This window comes from Symphalangus syndactylus, chromosome 14, assembly GCF_028878055.3.
Source record: "Symphalangus syndactylus isolate Jambi chromosome 14, NHGRI_mSymSyn1-v2.1_pri, whole genome shotgun sequence".
NCBI classification, from domain to species: Eukaryota; Metazoa; Chordata; class Mammalia; order Primates; family Hylobatidae; genus Symphalangus; species Symphalangus syndactylus.
This window is the reverse complement of record NC_072436.2, coordinates 118,167,916-118,195,642: the sequence shown is the minus strand read 5'-3', so window position 1 is coordinate 118,195,642 and position 27,727 is coordinate 118,167,916. Positions and strand designations below refer to the sequence as shown.

Below are 27,727 nucleotides of genomic sequence, written 5' to 3'. Positions count from 1 at the left end.
GGTTCAAGTGATTCTCCTGCCTCAGCCTCCGGAGTAGCTGGGATTATAGGCACCCAATACCACGCCTGGCTAATTTTTTTTTTTTTTTTTTTGTATTTTTAGTAGAGATGGGGTTTCACTAAATTGGCCAGGCTGGTCTCGAACTCCTGAACTTAGGTGATCCACCTGCCTGGGCCTCCCAAAGTGCTGGGATTACAGGTGTGAGCCACTGCTCCTGGACAGTTTTTTAAGCTTTTAATATTTAACTAGCCACTCCGCACTGAAATAATTGTTATGGAGGCCTGCGTTAGTGAGACCTGGCCTGCCACACTCTCACATCTGTGGGGCGGGTACAGGAGCCCCAAGGGCCGAAGAGGCACACGTCGGGCCTCTGGGTGCACCTCGGCCTGGGGGCCAGGACGTGGGGCAGAGTGCAGCCAGGGTTCTGACTCCTGGGGTGGAAGGGAGACCCCCAGGGCATCCTGTCTCTACCCAAGTCCAGGGGGATGAGCCCCTTTTTCTCTTCTTAGACCCAGTCCCAAGACCCAAGCCAAGGGTGACCCTTCACACTGGCCCAGGCCTCTGCAGGCACCTTGGCTGAGGCTCCCCAAGTATGAGTGGTAAACCCTTGCCTCCAGCCTCTGCACAGAGAAGCCCAGCACAGACGCCCCCAGCACAGAGCCCCCAACACAGCTCCCCTGCACACAGCCCCCCAGCACAGGCGCTCCCAGCACAGAGCCCCCCAGCACAGAGCCCCCAACACAGAGCCCCCAACACAGAGCTCCCCAGCAGATGACTCCCCAACACAGTCCCCCAGTATAGAAGCCCCCAGCAAAGCCCTCCTGCACAGACACCCCCAGCACAGAGTCCCTCAGTACAGAGCCCCCAGCACAGACACCCACAGCACAGAGTAGCCCCCCAGCACAGGGCCCCCACCAGCACAGACACCCACAGCACAGAGCCCCCCCAACACAGAGCCCCCCCAGCACAGAGCCCCCCCCAGCACAGGGCCCCCCCAGCACAGGGCCCCCCCCAGCACAGAGCCCCCCCCAGCACAGAGCCCCCCCAGCACAGGGCCCCCCCAGCACAGGGATCCCCCCAGCACAGGGCCCCCCCAGCACAGGGATCCCCCCAGCACAGGGCCCCCCCAGCACAGGGCCCCCCCAGCACAGGGCCCCCCCAGCACAGGGATCCCCCCAGCACAGGGCCCCCCCAGCACAGGGACCCCCCAGCACAGGGATCCCCCCAGCACAGGGATCCCCCAGCACAGGGCCCCCCCAGCACAGAGCCCCCCCAGCACAGGGCCCCCCCAGCACAGGGATCCCCCCAGCACAAGCCCCACAGCACAGGGCCCGCAGCACAGGTTCTCCTCCAGCGCTTGTCAAAGGTGGGCCCCGGGGCTCCGAGGACCCTGCTCTCACATCGCCGCTGACCCCTCAGGGCCCTTGAGTCCTCGCCGCCAGCAGTCTGAGTCCGGTGCCCCGGGACTCGCCTAGCCTCCAGGCAGCAACTGCCTTCCCGGGCAGCAGGGCGCCTCGTCCGCCTTGGCCCCGGGCCGCCGGGGGCGGGGGCGGGGTTGCTGCCGGCTCCGCCCCCGCCTGCCAGTTTCCCAAAGGGCCCAAGCACCGCCTCCGCCGCGTGTCCGGGGGTTAGCCCGAGCCCTGCGGGCCCTTTAAGGGCCGGGGGCGTGTAGCGGGCCCGCCCCCTCCCGCAGCGCCCGCCGTCCGTTAAGTGCGAGCCCGGGCGCAGGGGCCGGATCTGGCCGGGGGCCGGCGGCGGTGTGGGAGCGGCGCGTCATGTACACCATCACCAAGGGGCCCAGCAAGCTGGTCGCGCAGCGCCGCACAGGTGCGCACGGGCCGGGGAACGGGAACGGGGACGGGGCGGGGCGCGGCGGCGGCTGACCGCCCTCCGGTACCCGCAGGTCCCACGCAGCAGCAGGTGGAGGGCCGGCTCGGCGAGCTCCTGAAATGCCGGCAGCCCGCGCCGCCGACCTCGCAGCCCCCGCGGGCGCAGCCCTTCGCGCAGCCGCCGGGACCCTGGCCCTTGTCGAGGTGAGACGCGCGCGGCCCCGGCCCAGCCCGGCCCGGCTTCCCCTCCCCCGCCGGCCGCCCTGGAGCGGAGGGTGACCTTGGGGAGATGTTAGTGAGGTCCGGCCACGTGCTGCAGGCGGGGCGGGCGCTCCGGGCACTGGGGGTGCGCGGGTCCTGCCCACTACGCGCCCGCGGGCCTGCGCCTCGCACTTCCGCCTCACCTGGCCGGGCCCGGGCCCCCAGCGGGGAGAAAGCCGGCCAGTTCCTGGGTCGCAGGGGCCTCCAGCGACCGAGGTCGGCGCTTCGGGCGACCTTGGGCTGCTGCTGGAACCCTGACGTGCAGTAGGCCCAGGCCAGGGTTCGCGGAGAGCGTCGGGCGCTGGTCCTCAAGGTCTCCGGGCTCTGCCCCTGCAGAGCTCAGTGGGGGAGACGTACGTGCGTTTCCTTGCGGCAGGGCCACTGCCCTCCTCCGCCCTTCACCCCAGACACCCTGGGGGCAGTGGGGCCTTCTCCTCTCCGGTTGCTTCTGCTTTTCCTAACCCAGTGCCCTCCCGAGACCACAGGAGCCTCAGTCTGGCCACTGTGGCCTCCCCGTGACCATGACCCAGAGGTTGGACAGCCCTGCAGGGCTGGACGTTTGACTTTGGCTCATTTCCTCCACCGTTCCCTTCATTTATTCTGTGCATCTCCCAGGCCTGTGGATTTTGCTGTGTCCCCAAGCCGGCCCGAAGGCTCCTGGAGGTGGTAGGGTCATGGCCTGAGGCGGTGCTGGGGAGGAGGGCTCGGGCCAGGAGTTCAAGGGCAGCTACAGGTGGGGGGGTGCCGAGCCACTCTCAGCCTGCCCCCTGCCTACCTCTCAGACACGTGTGGAGGCCTGTGGGGACAGGTGTTTGAGGCTCCAGCGGGGCGGGGGCTCTCTGGGGCTCCATCCTAGTGAGGTAAGTGCCCTCGACCAGAGGCGCCTTCTGGCGGGAGGTGAGTGGGCCCCGAGGTGCTGCCAGCATCCCAGCTCTGCTGGGACGCTCCGCGGACATCACCCCTGGTCCTCGTGGCCACTCTACCTCCCAAGGGAGGAAACTGAGGCACCCCTGTAGCCACCACCTGGTCCCCAGGCAGGGAGCATGAGGCTGGAGTGGCCTAGGGTGACACTGTCTCTCTTAACCTGGGGAAACCACCTTCCTTCTCTCTCCAAGACCCCACTGCTAGGGAGGGCAGGGGCAAGGCTGTGGCACAGTTCGGGGGAGTTAGGGAAGAAGACGGAAATGCTTCCCAGAGTTCCCCATGGGACCCCAAGGGTCCCAGTGGGCAACACCAGGCCCACTGGCTGTTGTCTCTTTTTATTTTTTGGAGACGGAGTCTCACTCTGTCGCCCAGGCTGGAGTGCAGTGGCGCAATATCAGCTCACTGCAACCTCTGCCTCCCGGGTTCAAGCGATTCTCCTGCCTCAGCCTCCTCAGTAGCTGGGACTACAGGTGCGTGCCACCATGCCTGTCTAATTTTGTATTTTTGTATTTCACCATGTTGGCCAGGATGGTCTCGATCCCCTGACCTCATGATCCACCCGCCTCAGCCCCCGAAAGTGCTGGGATTACAGGTGTGAGCCACCGCACCCGGCCTGTTCTCTTAAAGTCCTCATGTGAGGTCCTCTGTCAGCCAATGGGACCTGTGGCAGTTGAGTGGGCTTCACCCCATGTGCAGCGGGGCTGGAGGAGCCCTGGGCAGGGCAGGATGTGTGCTGTCCTCTCCTCCCTGGGGTCACCCGCCTTCCCACCCCCAGGCCCCAGCGCTGGGAGCTTCTGGCAGCAGTGGAATCTCTGCATGAAGCCCCCATCCTGCTCCTGCACCTTCTTGGGGCAACCACCTTCCCTTTGTTTCTTTTTTTTTTTGAAATGGAGTTTTGCTCTGTTGCCCAGGCTGGAGTGCGATGGCAGGATCTCCGTGCACTGCAACCTCCGCCTCCTGGGTTCAGGCGATTCTCCTGCCTCAGCCTCCCGAGTAGCTGGGATTACAGGCATGTGCCACCACGCCCGGCTAATCTTGTATTTTTAGTAGAGTCAGGGTTTCTCCATGTTGGTCAGGCTGGTCTCGAACTCCCTACCTCCGGTGATGCGCCCACCTCGGCCTCCCAAAGTGCTGGGGTTACAGGCGTGAGCTACCACGCTTGGCCAACCACCTTCCCTCTGAACCACCCCACCCCACGCTGCCACCCACCTCCCTTTCTTTTACTTCATTTAATTTTTTTCTTTTTGAGACAAGGTCTTGCTCTGTCACCCAGGCCAGGGTGCAGTGGTGCAATCATGGCTCACTGCAGCCTCAACCTCCCAAGTTCAAGCGATCCTCCCACCTCTCGACTTCCTGAGTAGGTGGGACAACAGGCGAGCACCACACCTGGCTCATTTTTGAATTTTATGTAGATGGGTCTCACTATGTGGCCCAGGCTAGTATTAAATTCCTGGGTTCGAGCAATCCTCCCACCTTGGCCTGTGGAAGCGTTGGGGTTATAGGCGTGGGCCACTGCGCCTGGCCCTGCCCTGCCTTTTCTTCTCCTTGGTGCTTTTCACTGCTCCTCATCTCTCACTGACTGGGTGCGGGAGGGGGGTATCAGGGTCCCTGTGCATCTCCTGGTGCACCCAGAGGGTCAAGGCTTGTCACCCACGACGTGTGCCGTCTCTGGTTCCTGCCAGGCACGGGTCTGGGCACTGCCCACGACAGTGACAGACCAGATACACCTTGTTTTTTTTTTTTTTTCTGAGACGGAGTCTTGCTCTGTAGCCCAGGTTGGAGTGCGGTGGTACGATCTCGGCTCACTACAAGCTCCACCTTCCGGGTTCAGGCCATTCTCCTGCCTCAGCCTCCCGAGTAGCTGGGACCACAGGCGCCCTCCACCACGCCCAGCTAATTTTTTTTTTTTTTTTTTTTTTTGAGACGGAGTCTCGCTCTGTCACCCAGGCTGGAGTGCAGTGGCGCGATCTCGGCTCACTGCAAGCTCCGCCTCCCGGGTTCACGCCATTCTCCTGCCTCAGCCTCTCCGAGTAGCTGGAACTACAGGCGCCCGCCACCACGCCCGGCTAATTTTTTTTGTATTTTTAGTAGACACAGGGTTTCACCGTGGTCTCGATCTCCTGACCTCGTGATCCACCTGCCTCGGCCTCCCAGAGTGCTGGGATTACAAGCATGAGCCACCGCGCCCGGCCTGGCTAACTTTTTTGTATTTTTAGTAGAGATGGGGTTTCACTCTGTTAGCCAGGATAGTCTTGATCTCCTGACCTTGTGATCCACCCGCCTCGGCCTCCCAAAGTGCTGGGATTACAGGCGTGAGCCACCATGCCTGGACACCTTTGTTTGTTTTTGAGATGGAGTCTCACTCTGTTGCCAGGCTGGAGTGCAGTGGTGTGATCTCAGCTCACTGCAATCTCCGCTTCCTGGGTTCAAGTGAGTCTCCCGCCCCAGCCTCCCGAGTAGCTGGTATTACAGGTGCCTGTCACCATGCCCGGCTAATTTTTAGTATTTTTAGTAGAGATGAGTTTCACCACGTATGCCAGGCTGGTCTTGAATTCCTGACCTCAGGCAATCCACCCGCCTCAGCCTCTCAAAGTGCTGGGATTATAGGCATGAGCCACCACGCCCCGCCCAGATACACCTTTGACAAGTTCTTCCTCCTGGTGGGAGACGGATGGGGGAGGTAGTAAGATAAACTGAGGCAATATAAGTAATAAGATGAAATGAGACCATGTGGTCACCCGACCCCAGGGCGTGGTGACCGCAACAGGAAGGGACAATAGAATGAACCGCATAGGGCAAGAAGGGGCAGCCCAAAAGAGACCGAGGGTCTGAGGCCCAGTGAGGGCAGGCTGGGGGGCTGGCTTGGGGGCTGTACTGGGTCAGGGTCATGGACTCTGTTGTTGGATTTGCCTTGATATCCTGGTGCTGCCCCCATTCAGCATGTAATATGCTCAGGTGGATTCTCTCCCAAGCCCTGCCTCATGGGCTGAAAAAGGGGTGGGCTGTGGAGGGGAGATGAGAGGATGTCCTCCATAGCCTTCACCTCCCTGGGCTGAAGTTTGCCCGGAGCAGTGTCCCTGGAAGTGGGAGAGGTTGGCGGTGATCCACAGGTGCACGCCGGGCGGGTGCCCTTTCCCCCAGAGAGCAGCGGCCTTATGTAACCAGAACCCCTGGGGCGGTGCCTGCCTCCTGGGGCCCATCTCTGCCTGAGAGCCATCACCTCTGCCATGCGATTCACAGCCCCTGGCAATGTTCTTCTCTTCTTAGACATTGATAATCCAACCTCCAAGCTTGCTTGGAGTTTTTGGCTTTCCAAGGTGGGAGTGGGTTGCAGGCAAAGGAGCCTTCCAAGCGGACAAACTTTATTTCCTCTGGTTCGTGCAGAAACTCAGGCAGCAGGCAGGCCTGGGAGGTGCCCCGCCCCTGTCCCGTCTCCACCTGCACGTTTTAAGATCTTCTGTGGCCACCAGACTCTGCCAGCCCTGGGGCCGGCGGGACCCTGCGCCCCTCAAGACGCTCCTCTTTATTTTAGTGCCCCTCTCACCTGAGGAGGAACCGAGAGCGGCGCGGGGGCACCTGAGCCCAGGAAGGCAACAGGCCGGCCGGGACGGCGAGTGCCTGGCGGAGCAGGCGCAGCCCAGGACTCCCGGCTCCCACCTCTGGCTGTAGGTGCGGCCCCATTCCCTCCACGGCCCTGTCCCGGGCTTTGTGTGCTCAGGGCTCGGCCACCTGGGGCCGCCCATCCTTGCCCTGGGCCCGGCTGGCCGGGACGGGCCCAGGGGCCCGCTAGACATTGCGTGCGGCACTGCGGGAGCCATCTCATTTGGCATCGCCCCTTGTCTCGGGCCGGTGGGGAGTGGGCGAGGGTTATAGTCACTCTCCCAACTCAGGGACTGCCCATCCCGGCACCCAGTCCTCATCCCATGGGACGTGGGGGCAGCCAGGGAGAGGGCAAAGGCCCCCCATTCCCATCCAGGTCCATCCGTCCACGGAGGGAAACATCGTGGAGATGGAGGTGCTTCTGTGGGGCGAGAATGTGGCCTAGAACTACACCCAGAGTGGGGGGTTAGGGCAGAGAGACATGGTCATGGATGGGGTCGTGGCTCAGGTCAGAATCTAGGCTGCTGATGGGATGCAGGTGGCAGCATGGGCACTTGCAAGACCCTCGGAGGGGTACTGAGTGGGGCCCGACCAGAGGTCTGGGACACTAAGACTGAGGCCCCCACACTACAGTCACTCACTTCCCTCAGGGCACAGGGCTGCAGGTGTGAGCTGAGCTGCCCATGGCTTGGGGCCTGCAAGAGAGGCTGGGGCCACCGGCTGCTGTGGGTGGCTGCTCTCTCGGGTTCAGGAAGTGCCTAGGCTGGCTGGGTCTGGGGACAGTGGGCTGGCCCGGGGCTGCTCCTGAGTTCTGCCAGGCAGCACCGCGCCTGGGATGGGCACCAACCATGTCCGTCTCCTCCCTTCCTGCAGTCCAGGGCCAAGGCTTGTGTTCAATCGTGTGAATGGCCGGCGGGCCCCCTCCACGTCCCCATCCCTCGAGGGGACCCAGGAGACCTACACACTGGCCCACGAGGAGAACGTCCGCTTTGTGTCCGAAGGTAGCGAGTGGGGCCAGAGGGTGCGGCCTAGGCTGCTGGGTCGCAATAACATGGACCCGGGATGGCCCCACTTCAAGCTGACCCCCAGCCGCTGCAGGGCTGTGCGTTTCCTTGGCACTCTGCCCTTGTGTCCTGTGACCAGCCCTGTGTGGGGCTGGAGTCCAGGGTGACCATCAGGCCCTGGGTGGGCAACGGGGTGCCTGGGACCTGGCTCAGCCCGACTGCCCTCCTCTCACAGCCTGGCAGCAGGTGCAGCAGCAGCTGGATGGTGGCCCAGCCGGTGAGGGCGGGCCAAGGCCTGTGCAGTACGTGGAGAGGACCCCCAACCCCCGGCTGCAGAGTGAGCCCCCCAACCCTGGCCCCCCAGAGAGACCCCCCAGCCCCTCTGATCTGACCCAGACCCTGCCAGGTTCCCACCCCCGGGGATGAGGGAGGGGACTCCCTTCTTCCCAGCGCCTGCCGCACTCGGAGTCCGGGTGAGCGGCTTGTGGTTAGCTCTAGGGGAGAGACGCTGGCTGGCCTGGGAGGCAGCATCACTGCCCAGCCTTCTCTGCCCACAGACTTCGTGCCCATTGACCTAGACGAGTGGTGGGCGCAGCAGTTCCTGGCGAGAATCACCAGCTGTTCCTAGTGGCTGCTGGGAGGGGGCGCTGCTACACGGCCAACCTGTCGCCAGGAGAGAAGCATGGCTCCCCGCCCACCCACTGCGCCTGGCTGGGTGCCGGCCACACCTGAAGTGCCAGCATTTGGACTTTTGCACCTGTTTTCCCCTTGGCCCGGCTGTCCCAACCAAGCTGCCATGGCCAGGGGCCGAACCTGTCTGACCTCAGCCCTGCTCACTGTGCCCAGGGACCAGCGACCCGCCCCCGGGGCTGGTGGGGAGGAGCTCCAGGCTAATAAAGTCGAGAAACTGCCTTTTTGGAGTGTCTTTGACTTAGGACGGTATAGGGGGGTCCTCATGTCCAGTTCCAGTCCACAGCCTGGGACACCAGGCCCAGCACAAACTCCCCTTGTAGCGCTGTCCCCTCAGGCCGTTAGCTTCTCATCCAGCTGCCCTGAGACAGGTGGGAGGGCCGTTGGCCAGCTCCCCTTGCTTGGAAGTCTGTGGACCCTGCTTTGCTCCTCCTTCCTCTCCCATTGGCGTTAACTGGGACCAGAGCCGAGACTCAAGGCCTAAAGACATTAAATGGCCCTGAAGTGCAGTCCTGACCACCACCCCCCACCACCAGCACTGGGGCTGTGTCTCAGAACGCCAGGTCCCATTCTGAATCCGCCAGGCCCGGCCGCAGGACACTGGGCGAAGGAGTACGTGGGGAACCTGCTAGGACGAGCGTGGGAACCAGGCCCTCCGCGGGCGTCGGCACTACCTTCCCTGATGGACAGGGATGACCCAGCCCACCTGAGTCAGGACCCAGGGTACCGAGGTGTGGACCAGGGGCCGCCGGACGGCGAGAGAGCGGCAGGGTGAGGCCCGGCTGTCCGTGGCATGGCCGGGCCTCCGCGCGACCTCGCCTCGCTGCTTGCACGCGGCGGGAGCCCCGGCCGAGGCGCTGACAGGTGGGCGCGGGGGAGGGTCCGCAACCCGCGCGGGCTTCGAAGCCGGTCGGGCTAACACGGGGCTGCCTCGGGAGGCCCGCGGGGCAAAGGACAGCGGGATCAGCGGCCGGAGCAACTCTGGAGGCCGCTGGCGTAACGGGGTACGCCTAAGGCGGAGGTCACGTGGCCAGGGCGCCGCCATGACGGCGGAAGTGGTGGCGGAAGTGGCACCGTTGCCAGGCAGCCGTTGTCAGGCGTCGCGGGGCGTGCTGTGCGCTGGGCGCGCGGAGGCCAAGGCGGGAAGCTCGAGCGGCGGCGCCATGGCCCGAGGTAGCGCGCGGCGGGCGGGGGTCGCGGGGGGTCCCGGGTTCCGGGGTCCAGGGTTGGCGGCCGGAGCGCTCAGGGCCCCCGCCTAGGCCCCGAGGCCAGAGTCCCCGCTCCGGCAGGGTCCCGTCTGCCAGGCGCCCACCCTCGAGCTCCCCGAGCTTGGCTTCCCTCGGGCGTCCGGGCTCTTCCCGCCCGCCTCGCTGGCGTTGGCGTCGCCGGGGAAGGCGCGGACAGCCCCGGCCCCACCGGCTCTTGCCTGGTCCCCGCGGCCCGGCCCAGCCCCGCAGTGGCCCCGTCTCGCGTGGCCGAGTCCCCTGACGCCCGGCGCCCGCTCCCCGCAGCGTGGCAGCACCCGTTCCTCAACGTCTTCAGACACTTCCGGGTGGACGAGTGGAAGCGGTCCGCGAAGCAGGGGGACGTGGCCGTGGTCACGGTAGGCGGCCGGGGGCTCGCCCGGAGCCCACACCCCTGCCCTGCCCCCAGGAGAGCTGCCCTGCCCCCGAGGGTCCCCTCGCCCCCGCTGCACTTCTGGGTGCTGTCGGTGATGCGGGTTCCTGCTTCTCCAGGACAAGACCCTGAAGGGCGCCGTGTATCGCATTCGGGGCTCAGTCTCCGCCGCCAACTACATCCAGCTCCCTAAGAGCAGCACCCAGTCCCTGGGGCTGACTGGGCGATACCTGTATGTGCTCTTTCGGCCCCTGCCCAGCAAGCACTTCGTCATCCACTTGGATGTGTCCACCAAGGTACGGAGCCCGTGGCTGGGGGCTGCGTGGGAGCCCCGGCACCCCTGCGGCTCCTGTCTTCTCACGGCCCTGCTCCGTCCCCACAGGACAACCAAGTCATCCGTGTGTCTTTCTCCAACCTCTTCAAGGAGTTTAAGTCTACGGCCACGTGGCTCCAGTTTCCCTTCGTCCTGGAGGCCAGAACACCTCAGACAGGTGACACCGAGATGGGGTGTGGATGGTCCAGGACAGGCGGCTGGAGGGAGCTGGTGCAGGCCCAGTGAGGCTCCTCTGTCGCCTGGAGGACAACCTGGCGGGGGCACAAGCTCACAGTTCTGGGAGTCGGGGGCTGTCAGGAGGATGGGCGCTGACCCCGAGTGCCCATCCTGCAGATCTGGTGGGTTCGGCACCCCCTGGAGCCCGCTGGACCTGCCTGCAGCTCGACCTGCAGGACGTTCTCCTGGTCTACCTGAACCGGTGCTATGGCCATCTCAAGAGCGTCAGGCTGTGCGCCAGCCTGCTGGTCAGGAACCTGTACACCAGCGACCTGTGCTTTGAGCCTGGTGAGGGCCACACCTGCGCTCCCCACTCCATATCTCACTCATGCTCTCATCCCTGGAGAGGCCTGAGTCCAGAGTGCTTGGGAAAGTATGGTGCTCAAGCTGTGCTGTCTCTGAGCTCTGGCCAGAACCCCATCCCGGAGGCATCCCTGGGGTCAGAACCCAACCCAGAGGCAGCCCTGGGGTGGGGCGGTGGCTGGGCTGGTGGCGTGGCAGTGCCTTGGCGGGTGCCCCGTGCTCAGGTGGCCAGTCTCTCTTGACCTGGAACAACCCTGCTCCTTGTAGCCATCTCTGGGGCCCAGTGGGCAAAGCTGCCCGTGACTCCTATGCCTCGGGAAATGGCATTCCCTGTGCCCAAGGGAGAGAGCTGGCATGACCGCTACATCCACATCCGGTTAGTGGTTCTGCTTCTTTCGAGGGAGGCCTCGGTGGTGGGAGGGTAGGTGGCCCTTGGGCCCCCAGACACTGACTCTCCCCCTGCCTGCCAAGGTTTCCAAGAGACAGCTTGAAAGTGCCTTCCAAGCCGATTGAGAAGAGCTGTTCCCCTCCTGAGACAGGTGGGTCTGTGGGGTCAGCGGGGACCCAGGTTAAGGCCTGTAGGGTGCGTGGGGCTCGGAAGGAGAGGGGAGGGCTGGGAAAGGGCCCAGTGGTGTGCTGGCTGCAGCTGGTGCAGGGACCTAGGGAAGCCTGTAGGTTGTCCGAGCTCCCAGAACCACGAGGTTGGGAAGTCTGTGTGAGGGGTACCTGGGGGCCCCAAGCTTTCTAGCTGGAAGAGGAGAGTTTCAGGGCCTAGAATGGGAGTGGGGATGCTGGCTGTGGGTCCTGCAGAGCTGGTGAGGCTGGGCCAGTTGCTGCTGCCCCTCCCCAGGCGTCACCCTCACCAGGCATCTGCACAGCTGGCCCCTGGGTCACTGGGGTTCTTTGCTCTGTTGTAGTCCTCCTGGGGCCGGGGCCGCAGCCTTTCCCTTGCCCGGTGGCCTCCAGCAAACCTGTGCGGTTCAGTGTGTCTCCAGTGGTCCAGATGCCCAGCCCCACAGCCGTGAGTACCCCCTTCGCCCTATGAGATTGGGTTGGGGCGTGATGGCCCAGGGCGCTGATGGGCACTTGTCCCCCAACAGTCCGGCCGGGCCCCCTTGGCACCCAGGCCCTTCCTGGAGGTCAGCTTGTCCCAAGAGCGCTCAGACGCCTCCAATGCGGATGGCCCCAGTTTCCATAGCCTTGAGTCCTGGGCCCAGGTGGAGGCCTCTGACGCCCACACGGCTGCTGCTGACACCCACGTGTTGACTCATGAGTCGGCTGAGGTGCCTGTGGCCCTTGAGGACACCGGCTCCTGCGAGGTGAGTGCCCATGCCACAGCAGGCGGGGCCCGGTGAGATGTGGGCTGGGGCAGCTGAGATGCACGAGATGCATTCAGAACGGATGTGCCTCCGACGGTCTCCTCTTGTTCAGCCTCCTGGCAAGGAGCAGAGCTGGCGGGGGGCGGCTTTGGGGAAGAATCTCTGTCCACGAAGAGTAAGGAAGGGCTTCTGCTTACCCCCAATGCCCCAGCCCCAGGTGGTCTGTGGGGGACCCTCGAAGGTCTGGCAATGCAGCCGGAGTCCCAGCTTCCACCCTACCACAGCCAGCAGGAGCCACCCAGGACCAGGGCAGTCTTCTTGAGAGGCAGGACCCAGCTAGGGGTTGGTGGGGCTCGGGGTTGGTCGGGCATTCTGGGGGCCTGGCTGAGCCTCCCAGGACTTCGATGTGAATGGCTGTTTCAGGGCTTCCTCCCAGACCCGGTCCTGAGGCTCAAGGGCGTCATCGGCTTCGGGGGCCACAGCACCAGACAGGTGAGTCTCCTGTGGCTGTGTCCAGAGCAGCTCTCGTTGGCCTGCTCGAGTGCTGAGTACCGAACGGGGAGAGAGGAGAGACCTAAGTCCTGTGGTGGCTGTGTGGGCTCTTGAGCCCCCTTGGCACAGCGGTCCCATCCCCCTGCAGACGGCTGCTTCCCGCGTGCTCAGGCGCCTGCCCCGCCCACAGCTACTGTCACCTCCTGGTGGCCGGGGGCTCTCAGGGTCACGGGCATCTCTTACTCGCTGGCTAAGTGCTCCCCGGAAGACCCAGAGCTCTCACATCTTTAGAGCTCGGATGATCCAGACCCGCAGCGTGGGGCCCGGCTGTGGGCGCAACACGTAGGTCCCTGATGGGTGACGTGGGCCTTCCAGGAGAAGAGCCCCATGGCAGAGGAGGTGGCCTTCCCCTCCGCCCCAGTGGCCTTGGGCCCTTGTCAGACCCTGCTGGGTGCCTGCTCTGAGTGTTTGGGGGCCCTTTGGCCTTTTGTTACCCCCGCCCCGGAGTTTCTTGCACTGGAGGCGGGGCTTAGAGGACAGGCGTCTGTGCGTGTGTGTATGTGTGTCTGCTTGAGTGTTCCAGCTGTTCTTTTGACATATGCAGCCTGTGACTCGTGTAGGTAGTGTGTGCGGGGTGTGTGTTCTCTCTTGCTCCTGGGTGACTGCCCAGGTGTGTGTGCCACACCTGCCCCCCACCCTCCCTGGGCTGGAGTGGGAGATGAGGCTGACCTCCCGGCAGCCAGGAGGAGCCTGGCATAGCACCGGTCCTCAGCCCCCTGCTCCCTTGTGCCAGGCCCTGTGGACCCCGGACGGGGCGGCTGTCGTGTACCCCTGCCATGCGGTCATCGTCGTCCTGCTCGTGGACACGGGGGAGCAGCGCTTCTTCCTCGGCCACACAGACAAGGTGGGTGCTGCCCGGGCCCGGGGCGGCTCACGCCTGCAGCCCCCGCACCCTCCCTCACCCTTCTGCCTCCTAGGTCTCCGCCCTGGCGCTGGATGGCAGCAGCTCACTATTGGCCTCGGCCCAGGCAAGGGCCCCCAGTGTGACGCGGCTCTGGGACTTCCAGACCGGGCAGTGCCTGTGCCTGTTCCAGAGCCCAATGCACGTTGTCTGCTCCCTCAGGTGGGCACAGGTCTGCCCCATGCAGGGGGTGGGGGTCAGCCCAGGCGACACTGACCACCTCCTCCCTGTTCACAGCTTCTCTGACAGCGGGGCCCTTCTCTGCGGGGTTGGCAAGGACCACCACGGGAGGACGGTAACAGGGCCCTGGCCGGGGGTTGGGGTGGGGCCGTCCTGATGCACGCAGACAGCTGGAAGGGTCTTGGTTTTCTGAAACTCCACCTTCATGGGACCCTGCTCTGTGTCCTCCCTGTGGTGAGGCTCTGTGCACTCCGGTGTTCGTGCCGCCCCCATGCCCCGCACAAAAATCACCACCAGCAGCTCACACTTCACATCTTGGCTTTTCGGCCATCGCAGTCAGTTTAAGTCAGCGTTTACACAGCTCGCCGCATTCTCTCTGCTGGTGATGCGGTTGTGAGATTTTCATGTGGCAGAGCCCCTGCAGCTGACCCACACTTGGGCATCAATGGCACCTCCACACAGCCAAAGCGCCCGGCGTCTCGGTGGGGGCACCTTTTTTAAACATTTCTTTTTTTTGAGGAGGGTACTTGTTCTGTCACCTAGGCTGGAATGCAGTGTTGCAATCATAACTCATTGCGGCCTCGACCCCCTCCCTGACCTCCCCGCCAGCTGGACTCAAGTCATCCTCCTGCCTCAGCTTCCCAGATCGCTGGGCCACAGACGCGTGCCACTGCACCTGGCTAACTTTCTTTTTTTTTTTTTTTTTTGAGACGGCATCTCGCTCTGTCGCCCAGGCCGGAGTGCAGTGGCGCGATCTCGGCTCACTGCAAGCTCTGCCTCCCGGGTTCACACCATTCTCCTGCCTCAGCCTCTCCAGTAGCTGGGACTACAGGCACCTGCCAACACGCCTGGCTAATTTTTTGTGTGTGTTTTTATTAGAGACAGGGTTTCACCGTGTTAGCCAGGATGGTGTCACGTTTTATTTTTTTAACTTTTTGTAGAGAGATGGTGTCATATTTTATTTTTTTAACTTTTTGTAGAGATAGGGTTTCATTATATTGCCCAGGCTGGTCTCAAACTCCAGGGCTCAAGCAGTCCTCCCACATCAGCCTCCCAAAGTGCTGGGATCACAGGCGTGAGCCACTGTGCCCGGCCACAAGCTGCTTTTTATCCACCTTCCGGCTTGTGGGTGGGTTTGTACTTCTCTGCGAACGGGCTGCAGCGTTCAGCATCGCGGGTCTCTGTAGAAGTCCCAAAGCTTCAGGATGAGAAGATGGAGGGGCTGGTTTCCTTCCACCCTCCGCCGCCGCACGCTCAGAGGCTGGTCTGCATGTGAGAGAAAAGCCACCTCCGGGTGGGGCTCAGCTGGGCCTTGCAGAATCAAGGCGGCACTGACTGGCCCTGCCATGCGGGTTCATCCTGGGCTTGTTGCAGATGGTGGTGGCCTGGGGCACCGGCCAGGTGGGCCTCGGTGGCGAGGTGGTCGTTCTGGCAAAGGCGCACACTGACTTTGACGTCCAGGCCTTCCGGGTCACCGTTTTTGATGAAACCAGGTGATGCAGCCGCCCATCCACAATTTTGGGAGAGGGTCTGGGCCCGGAGTGGGGGCTGAGGCCCGAGCACCTCCACCTGGCTTGGTTGTGCGTCGCTGCGTCTCCTGGCGGGTCAGGGCACTGCGGGCTGCCGCGGTGCTCAGTCCTCATGCCTTGCAGGATGGCGTCGTGTGGGCAGGGCAGCGTGCGACTCTGGCGGCTGCGTGGCGGGGCGCTGCGTTCCTGCCCCGTGGACTTAGGGGAGTACCACGCGCTGCAGTTCACTGACCTCGCCTTCAAGCAGGCCCAGGACGGCTGCCCAGAGCCCTCGGCTGCCATGCTGTGAGCCCCTGCCCTTCCCCACGGCCTGCCCCAGTGTGGGGGCCCTGGTGCCTGGTACCCTGAGGGCCTCACCTTCCCTGCTGCCTCCTCGGGCAGCTTCGTGTGCAGCCGCAGTGGCCACATCTTGGAGATTGACTGTCAGCGCATGGTCGTGCGGCATGCCCGCCGCCTGCTCCCCACACAGACTCCGGGCGGCCCCCACCCGCAGAAGCAGACCTTCAGCTTAGGTAAGAGGGCGCCAGCCACATGGCAAGGGCGGCAGGGACGCCGAGGCACTGACGCCTCCCCGCCCCCAGGCCCCGGCATTGCCATCAGCAGCCTCAGCGTCTCCCCGGCTGTGTGTGCTGTGGGCTCTGAGGACGGCTTCCTGCGGCTCTGGCCCCTGGACTTCTCCTCGGTGCTCCTGGAGGCAGGTGATGCTGTGGGCACGCTCTCCCAACTCCGGGGGAGCCTCGCCTGGATGCTGGGGCAGGGAAGGCCAAGTCGCCGGGGCTCTGCTGTTAGGCGCCCTGGCTCCTGGCTGCAGAGGGTGCCACAGGGCCAAGCGGCGTATCCTGAGCCCTGGGGCGGCTGATGCCAGGGCGGCCCATGGCAGCCTCACGGAAGGGCCCGGTGGGACGTGGGTAGTGTGCGAAGCCCCTCAGCCTGGGTCCCGCCTAGCCTAGGAGTAGTTGCCTCGAGGGAGCTGCATGTTGCAGCCACGTGGAGCCTGGGACTTTGAGCAGCAGGGAGTGCATTTGCTGGGGTCTCGGAGACCGGAAGCCTGAGCATGCGGCTCACCCCGGGGTGGCCCTGGGAGGCCCCTGACCCCGCCCCACCCACAGAGCACGAGGGCCCCGTCAGCTCAGTCCGTGTCAGCCCCGATGGCCTCCGTGTGCTGTCTGCCACCTCCTCGGGCCACCTGGGCTTCCTGGACACGCTGTCCCGGGTGTACCACATGCTGGCTCGCTCCCACACCGCCCCGGTGCTGGCCCTCGCCATGGAGCAGAGGCGGGGACAGCTGGCCACCGTGTCCCAGGACCGCACCGTCCGCATCTGGGACCTGGCCACCCTGCAGCAGGTGGGGTTTGGCAGGGGCAGCATGGTAGGGAGGGCCAGGAGGTCCTGAAGCTGGGGTTTGTCAGCGGGGGTGAGGGGTCCTACAAGGACCTGGTCTTTCCAGCCTGTGTCGGCCTCGTGAGTTTGGGCCACCTGGAGAGCCCCTGGCCCTTGCGATCCCTGCCCTCCCCTCAGCACGGCCCCTGTCCCACAGCTATACGACTTCACATCATCAGAGGATGCCCCGTGCACTGTCACCTTCCACCCTACAAGGCCAACCTTTTTCTGTGGCTTTAGCAGTGGGGCCGTGCGTTCCTTCAGCCTGGAGGCTGCTGAGGTCCTGGTGGAACACACGTAAGTGCCCAGCTGGCCACCAGCCCCACGGAGGCCCCATGGTGGAAGCTGGGGTGGCCAGGCGGGGGTCATGTGCAGGGTGGCCAGGCGGGGGTCATGTGCAGGATGGCCAGCGCTGGCTGGAGCCCCACCCTTTGCTGCCCCACGGGAACTTCTGTGGCCAGGCTGGTTGGCTGGAGGTCGAGGGACCCCATGGTTCTTGGGACTTCACGCCCTACCTGGGCTTCGGGGCTAGGGCCAGCGGGACCCCTGTGTGTGCTGCAGGTGCCACCGAGGAGCCATCACCGGCCTGACCGCCACCCCTGACGGCCGCCTGCTCTTCAGCTCCTGCTCCCAGGGCTCCCTGGCCCAGTACAGCTGTGCAGACCCCCGGTGGCATGTCCTCCGAGTGGCAGGTTGGGTCCCCCGCAGCCACTCCGGGGGACTCCTCAGGGCGGGGGAGGCCTGGGTCTGGTGCAGGCCAACACCTGGACACACATGCCGGTTTCCTGGTCCACTGGCTGGGTCCTGTGGGGGGGCGTGGCCACCTCAGTAACCTTGTCAAGGCCCTGAGGAGATTGTGGTGTAGCGTTCGCCGGTGCCCAAGGCCAGAGGTCGTCTCGGGTCTGTCCACAGGAGGAGGCAGGCAGCCCAAGCTCCAGGTCAGCAGCTGGAGTCAGACCCAGGCATGGGCACCTGCCCTGTCTTGCGGCCACCATAACTTGGGCCCCCTGAGTGGTCACTTGTGACTACTGCTGGCCCACGGGGACTCCCAGCTCCCCTGGCAGTGCCTGGCGCCCACTGGCACCTTGGCGTTCCTCTGTTGGTGTGATGCGTCTGTGCTCCTGGGCTGGTGTTTCCCGAAAGTGGGGGCGGGGGCACCGGCCCCCTTGGGCCCTGGCCACGTGCACCCCGGCACTCCATCCCTGCCCAGCTGACCCCTGCCCCGTGTGGCCACAGCGGACATGGTATGCCCGGATGCCCCCGCGAGCCCCTGCGCTCTGGCAGTCAGCAGGGATGGCCGCCTGCTGGCCTTCGTGGGACCCTCCAGGTGCACAGTGACAGTCATGGGCTCAGCCTCCCTTGACGAGGTGAGTCTGCTGCCCTCCTGGGTCCAGGGAGACTGGGCCATGACAGGCTGGCTGCAGGGGCAGGAGGGAGGTCACGGCCACTCGGGAGCAGGACCCAGGCCCTGTCCCACCTCCTGTCGCAGAGTACGCATCAGCCGTGTGGGGCTCAGGTGCGGCCAGGTTCCTGTACAGGGCAGGTGCTGCCTGGGTGCCGAGTGAATGTCCCTGGGACCTCCCTCCCGAGCCTGACCCTGGGTGGCACCGGCTCTGCCCAGGGGCCCTGACTGTCGGCCACTTACCACTACCCCCAGCTGCTGCGCGTTGACATCGGCGCTCTGGACCTGGCCAGCGGCCGCCTGGACTCAGCCATGGCTGTGTGCTTTGGCCCTGCAGCTCTGGGCCACCTGCTGGTATCCACCTCGTCCAACAGAGTCGTGGTGCTGGATGCTGCGTCGGGCCGCGCCATCCGGGAGGTGAGCCTCAGGGCTGCGGCCTGCCGACCTGGCCCTCCCTGTGCTGTCCAGGCCCGGCCTCTGTGCCTGCAGCCCCTCCAGCTGGGTGGGGGGCCATCGCCACACCCACAACGAAGGGAGGCCCCAGGCTGCTGGCCACTCTCCTGAGACACGGCATTTCCCACGAGCACTGTGTTCCAGCTGCCCGGTGTCCACCCTGAGCCCTGCCCCTCCTTGACGCTCAGTGAAGACGCCCGCTTCCTGCTGATCGCCACCGGTCGGACTGTCAAGGTGTGGGACTACGCGACACAGGCCAGCCCAGGCCCCCAGGTGTGTGCATGGGGAAGCAGGTGGCTTTGGCGGTCAGGAGCCTCCTCAGGTGGCCTGGGAGACCCCTGCAGGCGTGGGTGGGGGCAGGGACAGCAGAAGGTGAGGGGTGAGAGTGACCCCCCAAGGACCCTCTGTGCCTCTGGGAGCTCACATTTTGTGGGGCTCACCGACCCCGGGGACTGGGCACACAGCAGCATCCATGCCCGCCTCGGGGTCCTGCGTGTGACACCGCTACTCCTAGGTGTACATCGGCCACTCGGAACCCGTGCAGGCTGTGGCCTTCTCTCCTGACCAGCAGCAGGTCCTCAGCGCAGGGGACGCCGTCTTCCTCTGGGATATCCTGGCCACTACTGAGAGGCAAGTGCCTACTCTCAGCTCTGTCTGCCTAGGCCCCCCAGGCCCTCCTGAAACCCTCTCTCCTCCCTCTCCAGCGATCAAAGCTTCCCCGGGGCCCCCCCAGCCTGCGAGGCAGGTGAGTGGCTGTGCTCAGCTGGGGGGCAGGCGCTGCGCTGACTCTGGGGCCAGTCCTGTGTCTGCCCAGTGGCCCTTCCTCTTCCTGCCCAAACATCACAGGGCTCCTTCTTCCCCAGGCCCGGGCACAGGACCGCTGGAGGATGCGGCGTCCAGGGCCAGCGAGCTCCCTCGGCAGCAGGTCCCCAAGCCATCTCGGGCATCTCCACCACGGCTAGGCGTCTGTGCCAGGCCTCTGGAAGGTGGCGATGGTGAGCAGCAGGGGTCCTGGAGGAGTGGGGGGATTCGGGGGTCTGAAAGGGCACAGGCCCAATGGCAGCAGGTACGCACGCACGTCCAGCTCTGGGGTGCAGGTGCCATCACTGCTCATCAGGTGGAACACAGTGGGGTCAGGGGGTGTGGGCAGCTTTTCCTCTCCTCCTTGGCCCCAGGTACCTTTTCCACGTCGGATGAGGAAGGACCCTGTGAGGAGAGCTGTGACCCGGAGGGGCTTGGGCAGGCCTCAGGCCCACCTGTGCCCACGGAGGAGGAGGCCGGCAGGGCTGGAGACGGGGCCTGGGCTGCGGCAGTGGGCTCCTGGGGGCTTGCCCTGCCTCCCCGTCCCCCCGGCCAACCCCGTGAGCAGTGGAGGGCAGGGCAGGGACGCTGGTGCCGGTGCAGGGGCTTGAGGGCAGTCGGTGAGTCCCCCGTGTGACAAGGCAAGGTCACCTGCAGTGAGACACAGCTTGCCTGTGTCTGTGGCTCCGGCCTCTGCCTCGCTGTGCAGTTCTCACTGTGTGGTAGACCAGGGGCTTGTGGGGAGACTCTGCGTGTAGTGTGGGGTCTCTGAAGAGCTGCAGGGCAGTGTGATACCACAAGCTCTGCCTCCTCCCTGCCAGGCGCCAGGGACACCAGGAATTCGGGGACCCCACGCACCACCTACCTGGCTTCCTACAAGTCCTTCACGCCTGCCAGGGTCAGCTGCAGCCCCCACTCTGCCAAGGTGGGGAGTGGTTTCTGGGAGCCCTCTTTCTCCCCAGCAAGCACAGAGGCCCCCCGCAGGGCTCCCCAGCACCTCCTCAGGGTTGTTTTTGGTCTCCAAATGTGATGGCTCTGGCCCTTGGGCGCCTGTCTCCTGGAGGCACCTTCATCCCACAGCCCCACCCCTGCCCTCTGCTGGCTTCCAGACGGCACCCTGTGGTGGCCTCCTTTTGACCTGCCTTCCCCTCTCACCCAGCAGCTGCCCTTGATGAGAGCCCCACGGGCCTGTGCCCCTCTTGGCCCTGGCACACAGTGCCCACAGCTCCCACACCTCCCACCCCAGCTTCCCCGTCTGCCCCTGGGTGTCCTCTGCAGCTGGACTGGGTGTGCCCCAAAACAGCCTCCCATGTGCAGGCTTTGGGGCCCAGGTGGTCATGCTGGGCCCCAGCAGCATCCGGGTCTCCTTCCTGGCAGGGCACTTCCCTGCCTCCCGCCAGCGGTGGATGGCTGCGTCTGAAGGCTGTCGTTGGTTACGGCGGGAATGGGCGGGCCAACATGGTCTGGAGGCCGGACACAGGTGGGGGCTGAGAGCCTACCCCCACCCCCAGCCAAGATTCGGCCGCGCATGGTCCAGCTCTCTCCACCCCAAGCCCAGGCCCTTGCGGCAAACGAGCGCCAGGCATCAGTGTGGGGCTCTGTTCTCCCGGTAGCGCCTCCTGGCGCTCCAGCCGAGGTCCTGTGAAGCACTTTGGCTGCTGGAGGATGGGGAGGGCGCACCTGGGACGATGCTAACCCCTCGGCCCCGCCCCACGGCTCGGCCCCAGGCCCCGCCCTCCCTGCGCGGCCTCAGGTCCCGCCCTCTCTGCGCACAGGCTTCTTTGCCTACACGTGCGGTCGCCTGGTGGTGGTAGAGGACCTGCACTCTGGCGCTCAGCAGCACTGGCCCGGCCACCCTGCGGAGATCTCCACGCTGGCCCTCAGCCACAGTGCCCAGGTGCCCGCGTGCTTTGCCCTCTCCCTCACCCAGGGCCACTGTGCCCGACAGAACCCAGCTCTCGGACCAGTGCGGGCTCTCACCACCAAAGACGGAGCAGATGGCCACCCCAGCCTCCACTCCAGCCAGAGCTGGCAGAGCTGAGGTGGGGCCAGCCGGCCATGGCCTCCCCACTCACGCCTGCCCTCTTGTCTGCCAGGTCCTGGCCTCTGCCTCGGGCCACAGCAGCACGACCGCCCATTGTCAGATCCGCGTCTGGGACGTGTCTGGTGGCCTCTGCCAGCATCTCATTTCCCACCATAGCACCACCGTGCTGGCCCTGGCTTTCTCACCAGATGACAGGCTTCTTGTCACATTGGGTCAGTGGGAGGGAGGGCGGAGGCCAGGGGCTTCCCTAGACCCCGGGGGGGCTGCACCTATGCACCTGACATGGCTGCTGCGTGTCTTTCCCAGGGGACCACGACGGCCGCACCCTCGCCCTGTGGGGCACGGCCACCTATGACCTCGTGTCCTACACCCGCCTCCCGGAGCCAGTGCATGGCGTGGCCTTCAACCCCTGGGATGCCGGCGAGCTCACCTGTGTGGGCCAGGGCACTGTCACCTTCCGGCTCCTGCAGCAGCGCGGGGCAGACGTCAGCCTTCAGGTGCCACCTGCTCGGCGTTTGGGCCCAGGGGTCGTTTTGTGGGGTGGAATCTGCCTGGGCCCCGGGACACTGCTGACCCATGGCCACTCTCGTACTCTGCCAGGTGCATCGAGAGCCGGTCCCAGAGGCAGTGGGGGCTGGAGAGCTGACCTCGCTCTGCTACGGGGCACCCCCCCTGCTCTACTGTGGCACCAGCTCTGGCCAGGTCTGTGTCTGGGACACGCGTGCCGGCCGCTGCTTCCTGTCCTGGGAGGCGGACGACGGTGGCATTGGTGAGTGCCCCGCAGAAGCCTTGTGGCCCTCAGGACCCCTACCTGGGATCTTCAGAGCTGGGGCAGAGGCCTCATCTCCAGCCCTGGCGTCCGGGCAGCCTTGTGACCCAGGGCCTCTGGGAAGGCAGCCATGGCCCCTTATGGCTCCTCCTGCCCCTAGGACTGTTGCTGTTCTCAGGCTCTCGGTTGGTCAGCGGCAGCAGCACAGGGCGGCTGCGCCTGTGGGCCGTGGGGGCTGTGTCGGAGCTGAGGTGCAAGGGTTCAGGCGCCAGGTGAGCCGTTCACCGCTACATATTTGGGCTGCAGGTGGGTGTTGGTGTCCCTGACTGGGGCTTGCAGCCAGTGCCCCCCACCCAAAGGCTGCCCTGCAGACCGGCCGCCTGCCAGCCCCTCCGAGGGACAGGCTTGGGTGTGGCCTGGGCCTCACTGGCTGCTGTCAAGTACAGGCCCAGAAGCCCCAGCTCCGTGGGCTTTCTCTTCTTCCACCGGGAGGGCACAGCCAGGTCCCGAGACGCAATGCTGAGGGCCCTGCCCCGGCTGGGGACCCAGCTGGCTCTTGTCGGCCTTGAGACCCACTGTTCTCTCCTCCCCTGCACCCTCAGGTCCAGTTCTGTGTTCATGGAACACGAGCTGCTGCTGGACGGGGCTGTGGTGAGCGCCAGCTTCGATGACAGCGTGGACATGGGCATCGTGGGCACCACGGCGGGCACGCTGTGGTTTGTCAGCTGGGCCGAGGGCACCAGCACGCGTCTCATCAGTGGCCACAGAAGCAAGGTGAGGGACTTTCAGCCTGGACGGAGGCAGGGCAGCCAAACCTGGTGCCCTCCCTGCCTGCCAGCTCCATCTCCACCAGCCCGGATTATTCCAAGTCCTGCTATCACTGGCTCGCAGCGGCCGCCTTGGGGTTCCCAGCAGGGAGGTCTTGGGTGTGCACGTCCCTCAAAGCCGTCCCGGTTGTGTCTGCACCAGGGAGCCACCTGGCCAGCCTTGCAGGTCTTCTCAAACCATCCTTTCCCTGCTATTGCTTTGTGTTTGTTTTGTTGTTGTTGTTGTTTTTTGTAATTGTCAAAAAACCACATCAGTCCGGGCGCGGTGGCTCATGTCTGTAATCCCAGCACTCTGGGAGGCCGAGGCAGGTGGATCACCTGAGGTCAGGAGTTCGAGACCAGTCTGGTCAACATGGCGAAACCCCATCTCTACCAAAAATACAAAAATTAGCCGGGCCTCCTGATGTATACTTGTATGTAATCCCAGCTAGTCTGGAGGCTGAGGCAAGAGAATCGCTTGAACCCAGGAAGAGGTTGCAGTGAACCAAGATTGCACCACTACACTCCAGCCTGGGCGACAGAGTGAGACTCTATCTCAAAGGAAAAAAAAAAAGATGAAAAACCCCACATCGTCTGTCCCCGTACCTCTCATAGACTGGCTTTGCTGACTCAGTCTCATGGGATTGTTCCCTGAGACTCAAGAGGTCAGGAGGCCCAGGCAGCTACTGGGTCAAGTTCTGCTCTCTCTGGGTCAGGTCCGGTCAGGTTCTGGTCGGTGTTGGGTCCAGTCCTGTAAGGCCCAGCTCTGGCCTGCAGCCTCCTGGTGCCGAATCTGCGTCCCCAAGAAGCACACAGCACTCATCTCTCTGGGACCTCCTGGTCTGGAAGCTCCGTGGCCTCATGCGGTTGGGGCAGCCACCGTGTCGACCCCTCACCCGCCAGCCGCAGCCTTAGGAGAGGTGGCCTCCTGGGCGGAATTGGGGCAGCAGGACAGGTGCCGGTCCTTCCCCTGCTGGACCAGGTTTCTGGCGTGGCGTTGGTCCAGCAGCTGTGGCCATGGGCTTCCTCCTGTGGGTCTAAGAGCTCTGCGTGTAGTCAGCCGGGCCCCACGGGATTGATTGTTCTTTGATGCCGAGTCCTATCTTCCAGTTGCCCCTCGCTTCTTTCCTTAGAAACCTGTCTTTAGTATTTAGAGATGATGATAGCCAGCAAAGAAAGTTGAGTTTGAGACAGGTGAGGGTTATAGACCTTTCTGGAGGCAGGTTTGTTGAGGTGTAGTTGTCATAGCATGAGCTCTGTGCACTTCAGTGTGTGGGTTTCGGCATATTCAGCAGCTGTGGAGCCAGAGGAAACCCCGTGTGTGCCTGTTCCTTGGTCACCCCCGTTTCCCGCCTCCCTAGCCCCTGGCAGCCACTGAGTGGCTTTCTGTGTCTGCGTTTTCCCGTTCGGGATGTTCTGTAGGAACTGGCTCGCCCAGCTTCTCTCCCCCAGCGTGGTTTCCAGGGTCATCCCGGCCGCTGTGTGTGCCAAGCCAGTCATCCCTCTTGATGGCCAAATACTGTTCCATTGTATGGATAGATCACGTGTGTGTCCGTCCACCAGGGCCGGGAAATTCGGGTCCTGAGTCCGTGACCTGAGCCCGTGGTCGCTGGTGGCCTTCCTGTGATGTGGAAGTGCAAGGAATTCTGGGCCCCGCCTGTGCGGTTCTGTCTGTGTGGTTCTGCCCGGGCCTGGACTTCGCTGTTTCCTTGTAGGACCCAGGGCCCCTCCCGGGGAGACGGACTGAGACGTCCTGGTCTGAGTCCCTGCAGTCCCTCATTGCTCAGCTGAACTGAATTTTTTTTTGAGACGGAGTTTTTTGTCGCCCAGGCTGGATTGCAGTGGCGTGATCTCGGCTCACTGCAAGCTCTGCCTCCCGGGTTCACGCCATTCTCCTGCCTCAGCCTCCCGAGTGGCTGGGACTACAGGTGCCCGCCGCCACGCCCGGCTAATTTTTTGTATTGTTAGTAGAGTCGGGGTTTCACCGTGTTAGCCAGGATGGTCTCGATCTCCTGACCCTGTGATCCACCTGCCTTGGCCCCTCAAAGTGCTGGGATTACAGGCGTGAGCCACCGCGCCTGGCCGAACTGATTTTTTTTAATGAAGTGCATCGTGTTCCCACTTGCACTTAAAGTTCACATTTGGTGCCAGGCTGTATCGCTACGTCTCACTGGTGAGTGGCACCTGTGTCTCCTTTCTGCCAGTCCAGCAGTCTCAGCTGTCAGTGGCACCTGCATAATGACACGTCTGCATTTCCCCCCAATCGGCATGCAGCAGTTTTGGGAGGAGGAATGTGACTGCATGGTGTGCTCGCTGCAACCAGCAGCGTCTGTGCTTTCAACCTCAGTCTGCAGCCTGCTAGGGACACACGGCCACACTCCTGTCTTTGAGGTGCTGTCAGAACAGCTTTCTCCTCGGTATCCCACCGGGTTTGGCTGGCTAGTGGGCTTGCTTTGGTTTGGACTCACCCAGACCTAGTGCAGGGACACCCGGGAGGCTGGCACTGCTCCTTTTCACAATGTGGAGTTGGCCGGGGCCAGAAGCATATGCTCTGGTTTGGACAGCCTGGCCCTGGGGGCTGGAATAGGAAATGCCTGCGTCCCTTTCCCCTGCCTAGGGGCCAACACCCCCAGCCTAGCTACGGCTTCCCCCAGGTGAACGAGGTGGTCTTCAGCCCCGGGGAGTCCCACGGCGCCACATGCAGTGAGGATGGGAGTGTGCGAGTGTGGGCCTTGGCCAGCATGGAGCTTGTGATCCAGTTCCAGGTGCTGAATCAGGTGTGTGGGGAGCGCCCAGTCCAGGGGCAGGGTGGGGGCCTGCTCGGCGGGGGGGCCTGGCGTGGGGGTGGCCGCCTCCTCCCTCTGGCCTGGTTGTGTGTCCCCAGGGCCCCTGTGAGTGCTGAAGTTTCCCCACTGTGGGTCCCCAGAGCTGCCTCTGCCTTGCATGGAGCCCCCGGTGCTGTGGCCGCCCTGAGCAGCAGCGGCTAGCGGCAGGCTATGGTGACGGCTCCCTGCGCATCTTCAGCGTCTCCCGCACGGCCATGGAACTCAAGATGCACCCCCACCCGGTGGCGCTGACCACTGTTGCCTTCTCCAGTGATGGTGAGGAGTTGGGTGTGTGGGGGATGGTGCCGTCCTGACCTGGCCCAGGTCCAGTCTCCGGGCTGGGGGCTCACAGGGTGACGGCCTGGTCCCAGGTCAGACTGTCCTCTCTGGAGACAAGGATGGGCTCGTGGCTGTGAGCCACCGCTGCACAGGGACGACTTTCCGTGTGCTGAGTGACCACCAGGGCGCCCCAATCTCTACCATCTGTGTCACATGCAGAGAGGTAAAGCAGCCCCAAGAGCTGCGGTGCGGGGGCCGGGGTGCTGGTGGGGGCAGGCACCATCTTGGCAGAAGGCACTTATCAGCCCTCACCCACTCCTTTCCTAGTGTGGAGACTTAGGGGTGGAGGGCACAGACCTATGGCTGGCTGCCAGTGGGGACCAGCGGGTCAGCGTCTGGGCCTCCGACTGGCTGCGGAACCGCTGTGAGCTCGTGGACTGGTTGAGTTTCCCAATGCCTGCCACCACGGAGGTAAACCATGCTCGTGGCACTGTGGGTGGGGCTGGTGCCCGTCCACCCCGCCACAGCATGCTGCGCCTCTGCAGACTCAGGGCCACCTGCCACCCTCCCTCGCTGCCTTCTGCCCTTGGGATGGGGCGCTACTGATGTACGTGGGCCCTGGTGTTTACAAGGAGGTGATCATCTACAACTTCTGCCAGAAGCAGGTACATGCAGCTGCCCGCGTGTCACCGGGAGCCCCAGGGATCCAGGGTGGTGGGTGGGGCCTGGCTGAGCCCTGAGCCCACAGGCCTGGAGCCTCACGCTGGCTGCCCACAGGTGGTGGAGAAGATACCACTGCCCTTTTTTGCCATGTCCCTGAGCCTGTCCCCGGGGACCCACCTCCTGGCTGTTGGCTTTGCTGGTGAGTGCTGGTGGATGCAGTTTGAGCCTGTCTTAGGTGGGGGCCAAGTGGGCTGACTGGTGCCCTGCTCCAAGACAGGTGCCTCACCTGTGCCCGGGCTCCTCGTCTCTGGGGTGGGGTGAGGACACCTGCCCTAGAGAGGGTCCTGGGGTCAGGAGATGATGAGGCAGGTGAGGAACCAGGCACAGCGCCCAGCACAGGGCTTGAATGCAGGGGTGGCAGTGACTTTTAAGGAGGGACCTGGCCCAGCTGCAGGCCGACAGCCTGGCAGTGATGGACCCCCTAGTCCCAGTGGCACATGGAGGGAGCCAGGAGCCCTTTTAGCACCAGCTCCCCCGACCAGCATCACGCCCAGTGGGGACAGTCTGGGTGGGTTGGGGGAGCCCTCTGAGTGCTGCCTGGCCCTGGCCCTGGCTCACCTGCGCTGTCTACCCACAGAGGGCATGCTGAGGCTGGTAGACTGTGCCACGGGGATTGCTCAAGACTTTGCCAGCCACGACAATGCAGTGCATCTGTGCAGGTTTACACCGTCCGCCAGGCTGCTCTTCACAGCCGCCCGCAACGAGATCCTGGTGTGGGAGGTTCTCGGCCGCTGAGATGCAGCAGGGACTGTGGTGCTGGGCATCACGGCTGGTCACGCCAGGCACCTGGACACAGGCTTGGCAGAGAAGCCAGGTTGTCAATGGGCCTCATGCTGGGACAGGCCAGGATCATGTAAATCTCCTGGATCAAGCTGTTGTAAATTTGGCGACCTGAAAATACTTTAATACCTGTTGCCCTTTTGCCTAAGAAATTTTTAATGTTTCTATCTTGTAATAAACATGGGCATTTATTGCATTATTGCTGC

At 64.0% G+C, this 27,727-nt stretch overlaps 4 protein-coding genes across 11 annotated transcripts; 2 read left to right on the top strand and 2 right to left on the bottom strand.

The window, feature by feature from the left end:
• Positions 1-850: 850 nt before the first annotated feature.
• Positions 851-1,770, bottom strand: LOC129463054 (uncharacterized; the record flags this gene model as incomplete). The annotated part of the gene is given in 3 exon segments (XM_055243473.2): positions 851-1,015; positions 1,017-1,325; positions 1,327-1,770. Coding segments are annotated over 3 exon segments (918 nt in total), but the record flags the coding sequence as incomplete, so codon positions are not given.
• MCRIP2 (MAPK regulated corepressor interacting protein 2) lies at positions 1,607-8,530 on the top strand. Its single transcript, XM_055243797.2, is given in 6 exon segments — positions 1,607-1,827; positions 1,904-2,033; positions 7,488-7,615; positions 7,854-7,955; positions 8,176-8,205; positions 8,208-8,530. Coding segments are annotated over 6 exon segments (585 nt in total). The 5' UTR covers positions 1,607-1,775; the 3' UTR covers positions 8,351-8,530.
• LOC134732383 (uncharacterized) lies at positions 8,514-9,365 on the bottom strand. Its single transcript, XM_063617010.1, has 2 exons — positions 9,015-9,365; positions 8,514-8,670 (listed from the first exon to the last, which is right to left on the bottom strand). Exons 1-2 carry the CDS (start codon positions 9,351-9,353, stop codon positions 8,650-8,652), a joined length of 360 nt encoding a protein of 119 aa, XP_063473080.1. The 5' UTR covers positions 9,354-9,365; the 3' UTR covers positions 8,514-8,649.
• On the top strand, positions 9,328-27,717 carry WDR90 (WD repeat domain 90). Of its 8 annotated transcripts, none has more exons than XM_055243756.2 (42): positions 9,328-9,481; positions 9,820-9,911; positions 10,045-10,221; positions 10,308-10,416; positions 10,593-10,763; positions 11,046-11,154; positions 11,250-11,317; positions 11,696-11,799; positions 11,879-12,097; positions 12,521-12,589; positions 13,383-13,493; positions 13,567-13,712; positions 13,788-13,845; positions 15,105-15,223; positions 15,383-15,544; positions 15,641-15,771; positions 15,841-15,957; positions 16,369-16,604; positions 16,797-16,936; positions 17,201-17,331; positions 17,876-18,006; positions 18,297-18,458; positions 18,639-18,767; positions 19,009-19,124; positions 19,199-19,239; positions 19,358-19,489; positions 19,670-19,855; positions 20,117-20,220; positions 20,673-20,775; positions 21,071-21,192; positions 21,392-21,551; positions 21,646-21,836; positions 21,940-22,108; positions 22,269-22,380; positions 22,711-22,882; positions 25,569-25,691; positions 25,841-26,015; positions 26,111-26,241; positions 26,346-26,489; positions 26,564-26,683; positions 26,796-26,880; positions 27,401-27,717. In XM_055243756.2, exons 1-42 carry the CDS (start codon positions 9,352-9,354, stop codon positions 27,634-27,636), a joined length of 5,643 nt encoding a protein of 1,880 aa, XP_055099731.2. In that variant the 5' UTR covers positions 9,328-9,351; the 3' UTR covers positions 27,637-27,717. The 8 variants fall into 8 exon arrangements, with proteins under 8 accessions (XP_055099731.2, XP_055099737.2, XP_055099736.2 ...); XM_055243762.2 differs by having other exon boundaries at positions 19,670-19,915; XM_055243757.2 differs by having other exon boundaries at positions 9,329-9,481; positions 19,670-19,915; positions 27,319-27,717.
• The last annotated feature ends 10 nt before the right edge of the window (positions 27,718-27,727 follow it).